Genomic DNA, 18,289 nt, shown 5'->3' on the forward strand with positions numbered 1-18,289 from the left:
TTTTGTGACGTGCTAGGTTATCTAACGTGCATGTTAGATGCCTAAGCAAACATTCTTTAAAGCTTTGGCAGTCTGTAAATGGACAGTATAATTGACAATTTCATTCATGAAAACTATTGAAAGTATTCTGCTCGTAGTGAAAGAGAATTCAAGCCAATAAATTACTTCTGCGGGTGTGCAAATGATGAAGTAAAACTGTATGGCATCTCCAGAGCTATTTCTTATGACTGTATTTCAGGCATTCAAATTTTATTCCTACTTGCAAAAAAGAAAAAAAAAAATATATAATAAGTAATTATAGAATAATTTGGAAAAAAATATTTTACTTACATTGGAACAGTTTAAAAGTTTTGTATTACTGGTTTGACTGTCCGCTGTCATCATGCTCTGCAAAGTAGAACTCTGAAAGGGGAACAGACTTGTGAGCGAGGAACCTACAGGTACTTTAGGTTTAAATCTTAACCTGAACAAATGCAGGGCATATTATCATAAAGAGGATTTGGGAAATGGGGTGAATGTCACCTATCACAACTACTTTGAAAGATTAAAAAATATGAACTTTCAATGGAGAAGTACCAAAAAGAAAAGTGAAGTCTCACTGCTCACAGATTTTGTTACTGGGGCTTTCATTTTTCTGAATTAATAGAATCGGTGGAGTGAAATGCTACCCATAACATCAGAGTTTGGTCCAGAATGAAAAAAGATTTGCACAAGTTAGGAAACTCTGCAATAAAACACAAAGTTAATTTGATTACAAAAAGAAAAAATAATTGCAGAAATATGCCTCAAAATCTGAAATTATTAATAAAATTTTTAAAATCATAACTGCAGTTTAATAGATATTAGAAAAAGAAACAAAAAACAGATGGAGGCACATCATAATAGTGTATGCTAAAGAAACATAAGGGATTATTAATTTACTGTTCAACAACTACATGATAATGCCATATGAATCCATGATACAACTTTTTTTCACAAGACCAAAATATTTAATATTTCTTACTCTAAATAAATAATACATATGGTATTTAAAAATACACTGTTTATTTGAAAGAGTATGTTGTAAGCAGCAGCATATGATGAATGACTAGGGATTACATACTTGTGATATCTACAAGGGTCAGAAAGTTTGACACAATAGTACTAGATTTCTCCAGCTAAAAATTTGTAACGAAGATAGATACGGAACACACAAGTAAACTAAATCAGTTTTTGTCATAAACAGAAATAGAAAATTAACCATGTGGGGTTTATAGTAGCATTTTAATTTAACTTGATTTAAAATAGATAAGTAAAAACCCAGACGAAATACCAGATTATCGTATCTGTCTTGATACAAGTTGTTTTCACTTTTTCAGTCAGTTTATTTCCAAAGAAGAATCAGTAACATGGAGTAGACAAGGCTGACTAATAATAACAAGCTACTGTTTATGAAGGCATTCATCAATTCAGGAGTTTTCAGTGCAGTGGACTTGTAACTCTCTCACCTTTGAGTTAAAAGACTGTGGACTCAACTATTAAACAAAGACCACAGCTCTCTTAAAACCGGTAGATACATTCCAATAAAATTATGTTGTTAGTAAATACCTTTAAAATAAACCTCTTTCCCTAATCCCAAATTCTTACACTATGTGTGGTACAAATATCCAGCAGTAAAATGTTAAACAGTGTTGAAATCTCCAAAAAAGAATAATTGTTCTCTATAAATTCAAAACAATTAAGCTCAGAATTAGTTTCAGCATTATTGACTGCAGGTTCAGAAAAGCAGCTTTTCTGTAGTCATGTTTTGAATAGTAATGAGAAGGATGAAACTTGTTTGCTTGTTTGTTTGTTTCTTAAGTAAAGGTCTGTATTTTGAAAAAGGCACTGCTCAAGTACTCCCAGTTTCTAGACAATAACAGTATAATCCAGCTCTCGGTGTTATACATGCTACCTTTTGATGTTACAGAATAACAATTTAATCCTCTGATGTGTCTGTTGAAGTATCTAGTTTATTATAGAGAATATATCTTCACACCTCTTTGCAGTTTTCCTTTTAACAACGACAACAACAATAATAATAATAATTTTAAAGCTCTCCTGTCATAATGGCTGCTGAGTTTGATTAAACAACTAGCCTACTAGAAGAATGCTTGCATAACATTTAATAAAAGTTTGATTATGAAAAGAATTGTGGCATAAACAAAATTATTTTCTGTTATGAGTAATCTATTTAAAATTCAATTGTAAGGGTTAGATGGCTGTACAATCCATCAAAGGCCTTTAATTCTTGAAGCTTCCCATTTATCAGGATGGTAGAGAAGCTAATCACAATACACATGTTCCTTCATCGCTCTTAGACATAATTAATTAAAAGAGTTTACTCCTGAAATGTTTTTTATATCAACTTGTATTAATAGTTTAAAAATTATAATAAATTTATGAAATAGAAAATTTCAACTGACATGTTTTTAGAAGATTTTTCACAATTTATACATATATAATATCACAAAGACCAGTCTAAGATGACATTAATATCCATGTTTTTAAAAGTTTGTTTTGAAATCTAACCGCACAACCATGAATCTATTAATGTCCTCTTCAGTAATGTGCAAGATTGTTGTCAAACAGAATTCTAAAAATCACAAAGGAAGTTTCCTATCCAGTTTTCTACTACTCCTGCTCATTTTCACTTCTTCCTCTCCCTCAGCTGATGTTTTCATCAAGCGTTTTCCTGCACACAGGTGCATATAGGGACACCTAGTGGCAGCAACCCGTGAAAGCTCCCCAGTCAGAAGACCTGGAGAAGTCACCTGTAGTATGAAATCCAGATCACGCATAATACCCCAAACATACTACTTCAGCTCACTGCAAGGCTTCTGTGCGTTTACTGCAGTGAGTCCATGCACTCAAAAAAACTCAAACCATTCCTTTTCATGCAATATAACATAGTTATACTACCTATTAGGCAGAATGGTTAAATAATAGATCGATTTTTAAATTATCACTGTGTAAATAAGACTTCATATTATCTTAAAGACCAAACTGTCTCATTAAGAAACGGCATACTCTATGTTATTAAGTGAATGCATGTATATAAATATGTGAAACTAACACATATCATGTCTGTATTTTGTAAATATATGTTTATACATACAATACAGAAATCCATAAGACTGGATTCGTTTTTTAGAAATCAAAATGAATATTTTTTTATATATATAAACTACTGTGTGTGCAGATAGGTTGTCTCAGCTAACACTTCAAAACAGAAAAGTAAACCAATTGATGATTCTCACACAAAACTATACAAATGATAAAACATAAAGCTAAACATCAGTATCCGCTTGCAGTCACAAAGGGCTAAGTTTGAAAAATAATATATATTCTCCTACCTATTATTTACAGTGTCTAGATCCGGTATTCAGAAGCCACTGAGACTGCCAAAGTTCTTGTGGGGTACCTTCATGTGCCTCAAGATTCTGTATTGCTTACTGTATATTTTATTGACAATATCATTTAACCAGACAGCATTTTTTTCATAGATATTAGGAATCAGATTAGTGCTGTTACTACTACGTCACTTGGAAGCCTAAATTACACATAATCACTGATTTTCAATTTCTGATTTCCCCAATTTTTTGCTTGTGAGGAACAGTTCAACAGAAATTCTTATGGGATCCTTAACTTCCCCAAAGTGAACAGGAACAAGCTAGGACAGTCTATATGTTTGAAGGAGAGTATACTGACCATATTCAAATTTCTAGTAACTAATCTGGAGTAAAAATTTTAACCTAGGTCCTTCTATTAAACATTTTAACCATTAAGACAGAAAACACTTGATAATTCTCTGAGTTTTTCCTGTTAAATCTGTTTTACTTACTGCATAAAAATTAAAGCAGAAAGAAAAGAAAATAAGAAGAACTTAAAATATTTGTAACTTAAGATTATCCTTGTGTTTGAGAATATGAATAAACCTCTGTGTAATCCCTATCCTACAATTTCTACTAGAAAACGTAAGAAGCTACCCCAGAAGACATGTTCAGACCCACATGAAACCAGGACTCTTTTATTTTAGTTATTATGGATAGATTTAGATATCTAATATTAGATGTATTTCACGTAATATAATTTTAATTATTTGATAATCCTAAAAATAGCAAGGAGATAAGAGAGATGAAACATCAGATCTGATGTATAATGACAGAAGAGTTGAGGAAATTTTAGAGAGATTTTTCCTATGCCGCTTCATCCATACCATGTCCTATTGAAAATGCTGAAAGCTTAGACAGTATTTTCGGAAGAATGGAACAGAGATGAACATTATTTTCATAAGAACTAGTAACAGGAAGCATAAGAACATAGAGCTTGAAGGGATCATCTAAATATCTGCATCTTCAGAGTTGTGGGTTACCATATACTAAGTATGTAGTAAAAAAATAATTTTTTTAAAAAATACAGAACTTTTACTCTAGATAGTATTACCAACTTTCCCATACTGACTCAAAACCTTTAATTCTCAGTAAAGAACAAAAGCCAGACCTTTAATATTCCTTGGGGAAAAAAAGAAAAAAAGGGGTGAGAAGGGGAACAAGGGCACCACCAATGGTCAACTGAGGCCTTTGCAATAGGAGAAAATATGTTGGAAATTGTTTGCAGAATGTTGCAAGAATTAAAATACGTCTCACTTTAGAAAGGAGAACAAAAGAAAGACAGACATGAACAGAACTCAGGATCTAAATTACACGATAAGGGGAGAAAAAACCCTTTCTGACTTGAGAGCCTGCAGTAACCCCTGAGGCAGAGAACAGATACAGCATAAATGTAGAACAACCATATTCCATCTTTTTCAAAAAGACCTTTCCTTCCTAACTCGGCACAAATACCACTTTCCTATCATGAACTGTCCCATTCAATGACATAATTTTTTCTGTAAGCTTTTCAAGTTCTTTCTTAAAACAATGTTGGTTTATTGGCCTGATTACCTATTTGGAAGACATTTCTAGTATCTCACTTCTCAGATAGTCAGTGAATATAAATGTTTGATGACATGCCAAGTTCACTCTTTAGTTCAAATTACTTCTGTCCTCTTAGTATTTAACTAAAAAAGCACTTGTAAGGAATCACATGCCCTCTCAATTACTATTTGGCTATGTATGCCTTTAAAAAAAAAAAAAAATTTTCTTCTGTAGACACATTTTCCATGTCCTAATGACCCTAGTTTATTTCTGATCTTTGAATTTCATTTTAAGATCTTCTCTGAATGTATAACTAGAACCATGCATAATACAAAAGGAACTAATGAAAAAGCACATCCGTTACAATATTATTAACACCTGCCCACCTATTAGAACAATCCTGTCTAATATATCATAGAATCATATTTCTCTTTTCCCTTTAAACCAGTACTTCTTTTATAATGGCAAAATATAGTCACTTTCTGATTGACCACTACCTTAATATTTTTATAATTTTGGATAAAATTTGATCTTCCAAGTTTATAGCAAAAGTTTTCATTCATAACTTTGTAGATTGCAGTATCCAATTTCACACCATTCCTATAAGCCCAGGCCAAAATAAAATAATACACAGATACACATGAATGAAATTCATAAATATTGACATCTTAAAATATTGATAGTAACATCAAATCTGTAAATATGTATATAGTGTATATATCTTTGCATATATATGCATCTTGACAGAAATATAGGCACACAGAGATATACATATGTATGTATTTGTGTATATATATATATATATACATGTATAATTACATATAGCATGTATATAGAAGTTTTCTTGTCTCATTATCTGGTTCTCAGAGAGACCTTTAGTTTTGTATGGTCTACAAATCCTGCCCAGACCTGCTTACCTTATATCTTGAAATCAGTACCAACTATATCACAAAGCATTGGGCTCAAAGCTGATCACCAAGAAACTCTACTAATGGCTTCCATCCATTTAAGTAACTCCCCTCTCAACATTATGTGCTGCCTCAGCTTCTTGGAAGTTCTGGGCTTGCTTTCTTCTGGAATTGTATTTTATGTGTTAATCTTTTCAGCACTCTAGGATAGAAATTTTCTGCACTATACAGGACCATACACTTCTTATGCCACACAGTACCTGATACAATGATGACGTGATTTATCTCACCCTATTCCTACTTCCATTATATATAAAAATTTATACATACATTCTCACCAGAAAAAGAGGCAATGTTTCCAGTAACTATTTAGTCCAGACCTATTTTATTCTTAATGTCCACCCCATCTTTAAACATCCAGAGTACTTCTTTAGTTCTAATTTTACTTACATGGCTTAAGAAGTTTCTACTATGTTCCAGTTTTCTGTGCAAGCTTTGGTTTAACGAGGTTTCTGACCATTCTCAGTTCGGCTTTATACCTTCTGACTTTTGATACAGATTTCTCCCTGCTGATCAATATCTCTTTTTCATTCTTTATAGGTTTTGTGATTACCCTTAATAACTTGCTTAAGCTTTCTACCTTCTGGGAATTCTTTCTCATCCCAGTTGTTTGGGGGGTCTTTTGTTTGTCCTCTCCCGAATGTAAACATTCAATAGCGCTTGCATTTTTTTAACACAAGGTAATATCATGCCTTATCTGAACATTAATTCTGGTGGTCCTCAAGACTATCTCACTAAACTTTTTGTTTCTCAGTTTGCCTTTCTGTAACACTGGACTACAGTTACAGATCTTCCACATTTTTCTGTCTTGCAAGTTCACACGAAGTGGAAAAGCTCAAAATCACCAGTTAAGATAATGATCTACCACGAGGTTTTCCTGCAGATCCTATAATTCATTAAAATTAAGTCTAAGTTATCCTTTCCTCTTGCTTGCTCAGAACAAGCTATCCTCTATTCTGTTCAAATTCATGTTATCCTCAGCATCATTGCTTAATGTTTTTTTCTGATATTTGCCTGTGAGAAAACACACAAATTGCATAATCACACAATATGATTTGTTCCTTTTTTCTTGTATTTTCAGGTATTGTCAAAATCAAGTCTGTACAAGTAGTTCATAATAGATTGCATCCGATGAAATTTTTTTCCTACCTTTTACTCAACAGTTTTCATTCACACACACTCTCATCTTCACTCTCAAATTTAATTTTATTGCAGTCTTAACAGTCTTTACTCCTTAACAGTTTTAAATGCATTAACATGAAATTATTTCACCACTTTTTTTGTCTTTCCTAAACAGTATCTATCCTTCAGTTCCAACATATTTCACTTACAAATTTGGTACCTTCCAGTTTTCCCCTAATGTCTGGTTCCACACGCTGTATCAACTGTTCCTGCTACTCTTTTCGACTGAAGTACTATAGAAAGAGTCTAGATCTGCGCAGTTACAAGTTGTTGCAGTTATAATCCATATATTCATAACATCCTTTTGCTTATCTGTCTTTTCTGTTGTACCATCCTCATTCATGTTCCTGTATTTGTATTCCATATGATGACTATATGAGTTACTTCCAACTTTCCTCATGAGTTTTTCCATTTAAAGGTTTTTAGAATCTCCCGGTTTAATGAAAAGGAGATGAAAGATAAATTAGCAAAAGGCAACACACTATAGTAATAAATAAATATTTATTTATCGTAAATTTATCGGCACTGTTTGATGTCTGTGTGCTCAGGTTTATAATTACAGTCCTAGTTCAAATACTCAAATACAACTTTCCACTGTAAGGAATACTTTCGGATTATGTAGACTCCATTCAAATGGAGTCTAATTCCTTACTGGTTTCAGCAAGGAAACAGAGCTGTGCCCTCATGCTAGTCATGCATTTGAAATTAATATTCTGCAAAACTATACAGAACTTTTAGGTGTTTTACCAAAAATATAATGTCAGCCAGAATAAGAATGAATGGAACAGCAGCATAATAGTTCTACACCAATAACTATATGAACCTTGTGTGTACTACCAAAATAATCTAGGAGTCTAACAACTTGCAAGTAAAATTTTATTAAATCGGATTTTCTATTCAGTATATTATTCAATATCTCATTAGCACAGGAGCAGAATAATTAAACTGAAACATATGTACCTTACTGACTTTTACAAAATTCTTTTTTTGAACATCATTTCAGGTTTATAAAATGTCAACTTTTCCAAAATTGTTTCATTGAAAGAGTTAAGCTCAGCCTAGCTGCCAAGGTTTCTTAAAATATCTCTCCTATGAATAAAAAAGTATTTATGTGTGTCTAATTTTGTGTGACAGAGAGAAAAATAGCATAGAAACACAGACAGATACTATAAATATGATAAGCATTAAAAATGAAAGCATAGATGCATAAAATCCCATATATTCAAAACCAGAATTATTAATTCAAAACAAAAATTATTTTCAAAAATAGTGAGCTCATAAGAAACTCCTCTAAAACATCCCTAATTACAATCTGTAAATTCTTTTTATTCCACTATCATCATATATTTAATGTGGAATACTAGAAAAGCAGTAAGAATGGAAGCGGTGGGGGAAGTGCCCTGAGTAATTTGGTATTCTTTTCCTGACTGAAAGTAGTATCCCAAAAATCAGTCTGAAGCCATACAAAACCTTCCACTGAAACAAATTGTTTTGCATCAAAACATGAATGTCTGAGATTCTTTAATAACAGAAGTACTTTGTCCCATTAAGCAGCTTCCCAAAAGCTTCCACAAGGTCAAGAATATTAATTGATTTATATAAGAAAGTTGTCTTCCATCCGAACACCAGATCTTACTTATTTCAGGCCTAGGAAAAAAGGATTTGAGTCACACTCCTTCTACATTTGCAAAGAGAAGAATACACCTTTTAGGGAAGGTTCAGCATTAAAAAAAAAAAAAAAAAAAAGTGTTTCTCTACAATCATCCTTGGGTTTAGCATGTTGGGATCTTAAGATATGAGTTGACAGAGGTCTGCTGAAGATATAATAGATGTGATGAATTCACATATCATATGTATTCTTCCCTCTTTAGTGTTTAGATTGGCACAAGAAAACCTGTGAAACACAACCACGTCTAGTATTACCTTTTGATTTAAAGAGGGATGCCAAACTCTTTGCTGTGCACATGGGATGTACTTTATGCGTTCTTTTATGCACAACACCTATTTGATTTACATACTAAAATGTATACAGCACATCACAGTAAAGAATACACAAATGTGAACATGTGCACATCTTTGCATGTATGCAATTAAATTACCTTTTTTTCTTTGAAGTTCAGCCAAATACGTAATTTCGTAGAAAATAAAAACCTAAAGCTAAGAGTGAAAACCATCACCACTGCCACTGCCAGCTTTGCACACACAAACATCCCTCCATGTTCTGTATGCAAATGAAATAACGGCAATTCTTCGAACCGGCAACAAAGACAATGCAGTCGGCGCAGCGTCGCCTACTTCGTTTCTCCCCGTCGCAACCACCAACACCGCCCAGCAGCCCAACGCCCCCCGGGATGCCCCTGCGCAGCGCCCGCTCGCCCTGCGGGGCTGCCCGGGGCCGGAGGCAGCGCGCCCGCGGGGCGGCCCCCGTGCGAACCGGCGCGGCCCATCCGCCGCCCTGCGCTGCCACCTGGCGGCGGTGGAAGGCATCACACCGCCCCGCGGCCGAGGGGACCGCCTGGGTGTGGGGGGCGCCCGAAGAGTGGTTTAGTTGTTGCTGCTGCATCCCCACTCCGACCCCCTCCGCGTTCCGTGGCTGGAGTGGGCAGAGGGGTAAAGATAAATTCAGCGCCCCAGACACACACCCCGCGTCTCCGGTTTCGGAGGATGCGCGTAGCAAAACCCGCCGTTTCCTTTTCACCGCGACCACCCAATTCCCTACGGTCTCCGCGTATGCAGCGGAGGCTCCGGCACAGTCAGAAGTAGCAGCGGCGGCTGCCGGGCCACTGGCTCCTGCCACCCACTCCGCGCTGCTCCGCCCAGCCATGGCCAAGGACCGCCGCAGGGAGAGGACGGGGGCGGCTGCGCTGCCTCTCCGCTGCCTACCGCGGACGGCCGGGCCCCGGGACTACGGCCCGAGGGTTTGGGGAAGAGCGGGGTCGGCGTCCAGGGCGCCAGCGGAGCGCGGCGAAAGTTGGTCAGTGCTGGGGAAAGTGTGAGTACAGCCCCGGGGTGCGTGGGGGTGGGGGTGTGGCGGGGGCGCGGCGTTCGTATCGGCATGTGTGTGCCTGCGCGTGTGCGGTGTGTGACCGTGCGTGCGGGATGACTAGTGCCGAGCGAGGCCGACTGCCCGCCGCGCCGTCAGCCGGGGACACCCGCCCCGCCGCCCTGGACCGCGGCCCTCCCCCGCGGACCCTCCCTCCCGCCTCCCTCGTCACCCCTTCCGCCTCTCTCCTACCCTCGACACCCCCCGCCCCTCTCAGCCCCCCCTCCCCGCCACCGCCCCGCCTTCCCCTCCCACCGCTCCCCCTCCCGCTGCGCTCAGCGGCGGCGGCGAAAGCGCGCCCCTCCGCCGGCCGCCCCCCGCCCTCGCTGTGCAGGAGCGCGCCCCCGCGGCTGCTCGGGCACGCGCCCGCGCGCATGTGAGTGTGTGTGTGTGTGTGTGTGTGTGTGTGTGTGCGTGTGTGTGTGCGCCCCTGTGCGAGCGCGGGTGTCTCGGCGCCGCCTGCGTGCGGGGGGTGTTTGTGTGCGATCCGCACCGAGCCTCCCCGGCTGCCGCGATACTCGCCTCCGCCGCCGCCGCCGCCGCCCCGGCTGCTCCGCGAAGCGCCCGCGCAGCGGTCGGCATCTTCATGGGTTGCCACCATGCTTAGGCCCCGGAGATTTCGGGCGAAGTAAGTACCACGATTGACTTTTCTCGCGCTCCCTTTCTCTCTCTCTTCTTCCTCCCTTCCTGCCCCCCCCCCGCCACCCGCCCCTTCACCGCCGGGTCTTTTCTTGCTGTTGCTTTCCACCCCCAACCCCTCCCCCGTCCCCGTCCTCTCTCCCGGAAAGCCATTTCTCCCAACTCTGGGTGCTGCTCAGTTGGGTGGCAGTGTCCGTCTGGGGCTGCTTGCTTGCTGCTGCTGTCGGCGGTACTGAAAGCCGCTTCGAGCCGGATATGCAGTGCGGTAATCTAAGGGCTGAACTCTTCGGGGAAAAAGCCACATACACAAGAAAAATCCCGATGCAACCCCTTTCCTCTTCTCCCCTCCCCCTTTCTCTCTCTCCCCCCCTCACCCCCCCATATGAACCTCTGTAGGGAGCTGGCGAACAGCAGCACGCAGTCATCAGAGAGGGGTTTCCAAGGCGGGATTGCAACCTTACATACAGCCAGCTACAACTTTATTTTCTTTACCTCCCATCCCCACCCCCCCTTTTTTTTTCATGGAAAGGGAGAAAGGAGGAGGGAAGGAATATTGTATTTGCCTCCTTTACTAACCATAATTGAATTAAAGTTGTAAAATGCCTGGGAGTTTAACACTGACCGGGTAGGTTTTCGATAGCTTTTTTCTTTTTTTTTTCTCCAAAGAAGAACTGTCAGTTAATAGATGAATGGATCTGATCAAGCTAGGAAAGAATATGTGAGATACATGCCTTTGAGTAAGATTTCTGCTGCCTTTATGCAGTGAAGCCTTTTGCTTTGAGTAATTCCGATCCAGTTGACATCTGGTCAGAATTAAAGAGATTCGCCGAGACTTCCAATTTCTTGCTGCATGACTGCCTTTGCTGCAAGTGCGAGATTTGCAGCCTTGAATCTGATGCTACAGGAGATGTCTTGCAGTACTGAGACTTGCCGTTTTTCAGGATGCGTTCCTCCAAACCAGAGTTGTGGCAAGAGGATTGGTGCTCTGAGGTGGACGATAGAAAATGCAAGCCTGCTCTGAGATCCCAGCGTTTACGCCTGGATGATTTATTAGTCTTCCCCTACCGACACACACAATCCATTTATTTTCCCTATTCATATTGTTTTTAGACTAGTAGAAGAAAGCCATAAGGAGTCAAAAAGACTTCAAGAATGAGTGGATTTGGGATCTGTTCCCAGCTAGGTGAAATTCGGGTATTATATTACTGACGTAGGTCAATGATAGGGTTTCCCTTCCACCCCCCTTGGCTTTTAATCAGCCTGGGTGTCTTCTTCCCTAAAGGATGAAGAGTGCTGACAGCCATCGCTGCTTATAATCAGTAACTCTGATGCTTGGAGGGTTGGCGATGAGATATTTTCATGAGACCTATTTAAATCTCTCCACTTCTATGAGGCTAGTTTTGGAGAATGTTGGGAATAAACGTTATGTCAGATATGGCTGAGACTCCGAAGATGACCCACATGTTTTACATTTTTCACAATTTTTGGGTGAGTGGTTAAAACATTTCATTTAAGTGTGTGTGTGTGTGTGAGAACTTAGACATCTGCTTGATCGTCAGCTCTGTTACATTGTACATAACTCATGGAGGAGGAGGGGGATCAGGAAATCAATTAAAATGATTTACTTGTGTAAAGATACAAAATTTCTCTCACTGAAGAGAGCTGCTAAGTGCATTGAAGTAGGACATTAACTTGTTTCATTACTGAAGAATTCTGCCACAAAAGTCATCTAGGGGGTGCATGTGTGTGTGTGTATGTCTGTGTGGGTGGGTGTGTGCTTTGTAAATGTATAGATAGAAAAAAAAATAGAGTTTTAAGAAATGGTTGAAGTGGAGAATGTGTTGGTATTCTCTCTGTTGAATTAAGCTGCCGTTTTCAGCACTGAGCATTTTTCTTTGGATTCCTACCAGGGCATTTCCACCACTGGTTAAAAATCAAGGTAGAAAGAGGGGAAAACCTTGGTGCACTGTTCACTGGGGAGGTTCTGAAGGGAAGGGGGGAGCTGAGTAATAGGGAAGGTGGGAAACCTCGTAAAATGGTGCTTCTTTTCTCTTAAATTAGAACTGTGAAACTGAACTGACAGCCATTTTATGTATATTTATGGGGCTGGTCATGAAAAAGAAATCCAAGGAAGCATTGAAATGCACCCCACAGGAACAGAACCAGAACAATTCCTACTGTGACCTCACCTTTTTAAACACCGCAGGCATTTGACTCTCTAGGAGTTGCCTATCAACCTTTTAATCAATGCATGTCATCCAGTTTTCAAAAGTGTGGGAATTAGAAGTGACAGGAGGGTTTTTTTGTTTGTTTGTTTGTTTCATAAACAATCCATTCTCTCCCCCACTGAAGATATATATAAACTTTATGTCCACTTTAAATTTTATAGGGCTATGCTATTATGTTGCTTTCTTTTTTTTTTTTTTTTTCCTTACCCTTACAGGAAATAAAATGTACGCTTGCTGCTCTACAGTAACTTTGGAACAGGATCTCAACAAAAAAATGCATATCTGGATGCTGCAGACAATTGTATTTGCTTTAACATCTCTAGTCCTTTCATGGGCAGAAAGCATCGAGTATTATGGGGAAATCTGTGATAATGCATGTCCTTGTGAGGAGAAGGATGGCATCTTAACAGTGAGCTGTGAAAACAGAGGAATCATCAGCCTTTTTGAGATCAGTCCACCAAGGTTCCCTGTCTACCACCTCTTGTTGTCTGGGAACCTTTTGAACAGGCTCTACCCAAACCAGTTTGTTAATTACACGGGAGCTTCGATTTTGCATCTGGGTAGCAACGACATACAAGACATCGAAACAGGGGCCTTTCATGGTCTGAAAGGTTTAAGGAGGCTGCACCTGAACAATAACAAGCTGGAACTTTTACGAGATGACACTTTCCTTGGGCTAGAGAGTTTGGAATACCTACAGGTCGATTATAATTATATTAGCGTAATTGAACCCAATGCCTTCAGCAAACTGCATTTGCTGCAGGTGCTGATTCTCAATGATAACCTCCTTTCCAGTTTGCCCAACAACCTTTTCCGTTTTGTGCCCTTAACTCACCTGGACCTGAGGGGTAACCGGCTAAAGCTGTTGCCCTATGTGGGCCTTTTGCAGCACATGGATAAAGTGGTGGAGCTGCAGCTGGAGGAGAACCCCTGGAATTGTTCCTGTGAGTTGATTGCTCTAAAGGATTGGCTGGACAGTATCTCATACTCTGCTCTGGTGGGAGATGTGGTTTGTGAGACCCCTTTCCGCTTACATGGTCGAGACTTGGATGAAGTCTCCAAGCAGGAGCTTTGCCCCAGGAGGCTCATCTCGGATTATGAAATGAGACCACAGACACCATTAAGCACCACAGGGTATTTTCACACTACGCCAGCTTCAGTCAACTCAGTGGCCACTTCTTCTTCAGCTGTTTACAAATCCCCCTTGAAGCCCCCCAAAGGGACCCGCCAACCCAACAAGACGAGAGTGCGCCCTACCTCCCGCCTGCCCTCAAAAGATCTGGGATACAGCAACTACGGCCCCAGCATTGCCTATCAGACCAAATCCCCGGTGCCTTTGGAGTGCCCCACTGCCTGCACTTGCAACTTGCAGATTTCTGATCTGGGCCTCAATGTCAATTGTCAGGAAAGGAAGATTGAGAGTATTTCTGAACTGCAGCCCAAACCCTATAATCCTAAAAAGATGTATCTTACGGAAAACTACATTGCTCTGGTACGCAGGGCAGATTTTGTGGATGCTACTGGGCTGGATTTGCTGCACCTGGGCAATAATCGGATCTCGGTCATTCAGGACCGGGCTTTTGGGGATTTAACTAATTTGCGAAGGCTGTACCTGAATGGGAACCGGATTGAGCGGCTGAGCTCGGAGCTGTTCTATGGGCTGCAAAGCCTGCAGTACCTCTTCCTGCAGTACAACGTTATCCGGGAGATAGAGGCAGGCACCTTTGAACCTGTCCCCAACCTTCAGCTCTTATTTTTAAACAACAATCTTCTGAGATCTTTGCCAGGGAACATTTTTTCTGGTTTGTCTCTCTACAGGCTGAGCCTGCGGAGCAACCACTTCTCCTATCTGCCAGTGAGCGGGGTGCTGGACCAACTGAAATCCCTGCTGCAGATCGACTTGCATGAGAACCCCTGGGACTGCACCTGCGACGTGGTGGGCATGAAGCTGTGGTTGGAGCAGCTCAACACCGGTGTCCTGGTGGACCAGGTTATCTGCGAGTCCCCTAAGAAGTTTTCCCAGAACGACATGCGTGCCGTCCGGGTGGAGCTGCTCTGCCCCGACTACTCGGACATCGTCGTCTCCACGCCCACGCCGTCCCCGGGCCAGCTGCCGGCCAGGACCACCCCTTCCTCCTCCACCGTGCGGCTCAACGGCACGGCGGCGGCGGGCGGCTCTGCGCCCGCGGGCGGTGTCGGCGGCGGCAGCTCCTCGGTGCCGCTGTCGGTGCTGATCCTCAGCCTGCTGCTGGTCTTCATCATGTCGGTCTTCGTGGCAGCGGGGCTCTTCGTCCTGGTCATGAAGCGGCGCAAAAAGGGTCAGGGTGACCACGCCAGCGCCAACAACTCCGACGTGAGCTCCTTCAACATGCAGTACAGCGTCTACAGCGGCGGCCACCAGCACCACCACCCCCACCTCCAGCAGCACCCGCCACACCGCGGCAGCGGCGGTGGGGGAGGTGGCGGGGGAAGCGCGGCGCTGCCCAAAGTGAAGACCCCCGCCGGCCACGTCTACGAGTACATCCCGCACCCTCTGGGCCACATGTGCAAAAACCCCATCTACCGCTCCCGGGAGGGCAACGCGGGAGAGGATTACAAAGACCTCCACGAGCTCAAGGTCACCTACAGCAGCCAACCCCTGCAACCCGGAGGGGGTGCACCGCCGCCCCCGCCGCCCCCACCGCCCGGCGGGGAGGATGCACCCGTGCGCAGCCCCGCGTACAGCGTGAGCACCATCGAGCCGCGGGAGGAGCTGATCTCCCCAGTGCAAGACGCCGATCGCTTTTACAGGGGCATTTTGGAGCCCGACAAACACTCCTCCTCCTCCACGCTGGGCACACCCGGCTCCACCCTCCCCGACTACCCCAAGCTCCCCGCCGCCTACACCTACTCCCCAAACTATGACCTTAGGCGTGCCCATCAGTACTTGCACCCGGGGCCGGGGGACGGCAGGCTCCGGGAGACGGTGCTCTATAGCCCCCCGGGTACTGTCTTTGTAGAGCCCAACAGGAACGAGTACCTGGAGCTAAAAGCAAAACTAAACGCAGAGCCGGACTACCTCGAAGTGCTGGAAAAACAGACCACATTCAGCCAGTTCTGAGAAACAGTTTCCCTCTCCCCCAACCACAGCAGCTCCTCCTCTAGAGTATTTGTATTTAACAACCACACGCAAAACAAAGAAACGTAAATGCTGACCTCCTCCTTGCCCCCCCTCCCACTTTTTTTCCCCTTTTAATTCATTTTATTGTAGGGTGAAGTGCCTTGGCACAGGATTTTTCAGCTTCGGTGAATTATTTTGAAAGGGTGTGCTGTTTATTTTATTTTATTTTTTATTTTTGTTTTATTGTGTTTGGAAATAGGAAACCATCTATTGTGTAAATTGAGCACAACACTGGTATTGTGCATATGTCCATATATGCTTGGGGAAGGGTGGTCTTGTCAGGTCATAGTCAGGTTACAAATACAAGAGTAATGGTCACTTTTTTTTTTTTTTTTTTTTACAGACTTTTTAAATTTTGTTTTCCTTCTGGTTGAAGAGTACAGCGCACATTTTCCCCTTTTAGCCATGAGTGAGTCTAAATGGCTTTTATGGAGAAATTAGCACACCCCGACTTTAATACAAGGTTTCCTTTTTTTAAGGATGTGTTTGTATGCTTTCTGGACTTTTGAATTAAAAAATATATTATGATATTTAAAAGGATCACTGTAGATGTGGAAAAATCATTAAAGAGTGCAAAGATATATGATCCATAACTGGTTAGTGAAAATAACTTATTGATGAAATATAAAAAAATATTTTATTGTAGCACCTATTTTTATATGCACATTAGCATTGCTCTTTCCTTCACTATTTTAGGGCCTAATCCTGCAAATTCTTACTTGCTTGAGTGTCTTTACTTGTCAAAGAAGCCCCAGATTAGGCCTTCATCCTGCAGGCACATGAACAACTTTACCAATGTCCATAGTTTGTAGACTCACACATTGAGCAAAGTTAGTCAAATATCCAAAAGATTACAATAAAGGATGAAGAACTATTCTTACAAGTAAAACTACTGGGATGTTTTAAGTGTTTTTTATTTTTTCAGGATGGGGTCCAAAGTCTGCCAATTGCTTTAAATTGTTGCACTACACCGAGAGCTTTTTTTCCAAAGCTGATGTAGTATCAGGGGGAGCTTTTAAATCACTACAGATAATGCCAATTATGACCAAATTGTAACAGACAATCTAAGACATCTAATTTGACCACAAGAGAAAAAAATAATGTTCCTCTATTTTAAAATTACCTTTTAGTAACCTCTTGTTCAGGCGTCTGGTTGGGCAAACTAGTGAGGGACATGTAGAAGACATTCATTTTACCAGGAAAAAAGTGTATTTCTTTTTTGATTTGTCAGTGTTCTTTTTTTTTTTTTTTTCATTATTTAACCAAATTATAATGGTTTTACAGTCGTTGTAGCCATTTTCTGATTGTTTAGTCAAGTAAGATTGCACTTGTACAGATCCACGTGTTTACTGGTATCCCGAAAGACCAAATTATGGACTGTACACATCTATATATAATGTCTTTACCCCTTTGGGCAACAGGCAATGGCAAAGATACTCATATACACAACATCACTGTAAATGGGACAACTGATGTCTCATATGTATCCCAGCACATGTGATTTTTTAATAGTTTCTGAATAAACACTTGATAAATATTTCAAATGTCAGAACATGAAGTAATGAGTACCTGAAGTTTAAAATTTCTTGCCAAAATTGTCTGTTTGTGTGTTGGATTCTCTTTGCTAGCAATTATGGCTCATCAGAAAGATCTAACATTTTTAGGCAAAATATAATGTGTTGTCTATTTTCAAAACACAACGTATGATAATTACCAGCATATATAACATGGATCAGAGAGTGACACATGGGTATGTGTTTCACCAGCATACTGGATAGGATAGTTTTATATTTATGTTTTGTTTTCTTGCTGAAGCGTTCTTTAATATATGGAATGGAATGTTATTTCACATGCGGTTTTGTCTTTTTTCATTAGGTTATCATGTTTGGTATTGTTTGCAGAATTGCTCACTAGTACATTTTTTATTGCTAAAGGGCTCTGTTCTCTTCTGCTTTTTCTCTCCATGTACAAACCGTCACTTTCTACAAAGACAAAGCTATATAACTGGTCCTTTGGAATTCAAGATAAATGTTTTTTCTTGGCATGTGTTCTTCCCTCTATGCCACCCACACTGAGAAAAAAAAAAAAAAAGAAAGTGTGACTGTATTTAGCTCGGACAGTTTAGTCAGTGG

At 41.0% G+C, this 18,289-nt stretch overlaps 2 protein-coding genes across 11 annotated transcripts in view; one reads left to right on the forward strand and one right to left on the reverse strand.

The window, feature by feature from the left end:
* Positions 1-10,813, reverse strand: part of LOC139827597 (uncharacterized) — a 32,930-nt gene extending 22,117 nt beyond the window's left edge. For 5 of the 6 annotated variants that reach the window (XM_071806637.1, XM_071806622.1, XM_071806629.1 and 2 more), the window contains exons 1-2: positions 9,187-9,930; positions 331-402 (exon numbers count right to left, since the gene is read on the reverse strand). In XM_071806637.1, the coding sequence (XP_071662738.1) occupies positions 9,261-9,911 (651 nt within the window). In that variant the 5' untranslated portion in view covers positions 9,912-9,930 and the 3' untranslated portion in view covers positions 331-402; positions 9,187-9,260. Of the gene's footprint in view, positions 1-330; positions 403-9,186; positions 9,931-10,652 lie in introns of those variants that run through there. The other variant, XR_011738420.1, reaches the window with a different exon arrangement.
* SLITRK5 (SLIT and NTRK like family member 5) lies at positions 9,706-18,001 on the forward strand. 5 transcript variants are annotated; one of them, XM_071806611.1, is made up of 3 exons: positions 9,706-10,079; positions 12,052-12,257; positions 13,213-18,001. In XM_071806611.1, exon 3 carries the CDS (start codon positions 13,221-13,223, stop codon positions 16,095-16,097), a length of 2,877 nt encoding a protein of 958 aa, XP_071662712.1. In that variant the 5' UTR covers positions 9,706-10,079; positions 12,052-12,257; positions 13,213-13,220; the 3' UTR covers positions 16,098-18,001. The 5 variants fall into 5 exon arrangements, with proteins under 5 accessions (XP_071662712.1, XP_065700233.1, XP_071662706.1 ...); XM_065844161.2 differs by having other exon boundaries at positions 9,706-10,061; XM_071806605.1 differs by lacking the exon at positions 9,706-10,079 and adding an exon at positions 10,113-10,758.
* Positions 18,002-18,289: the final 288 nt, after the last annotated feature.

This window comes from Patagioenas fasciata, chromosome 1 (genome assembly GCF_037038585.1).
Source record: "Patagioenas fasciata isolate bPatFas1 chromosome 1, bPatFas1.hap1, whole genome shotgun sequence".
Taxonomy (NCBI): Eukaryota; Metazoa; Chordata; class Aves; order Columbiformes; family Columbidae; genus Patagioenas; species Patagioenas fasciata.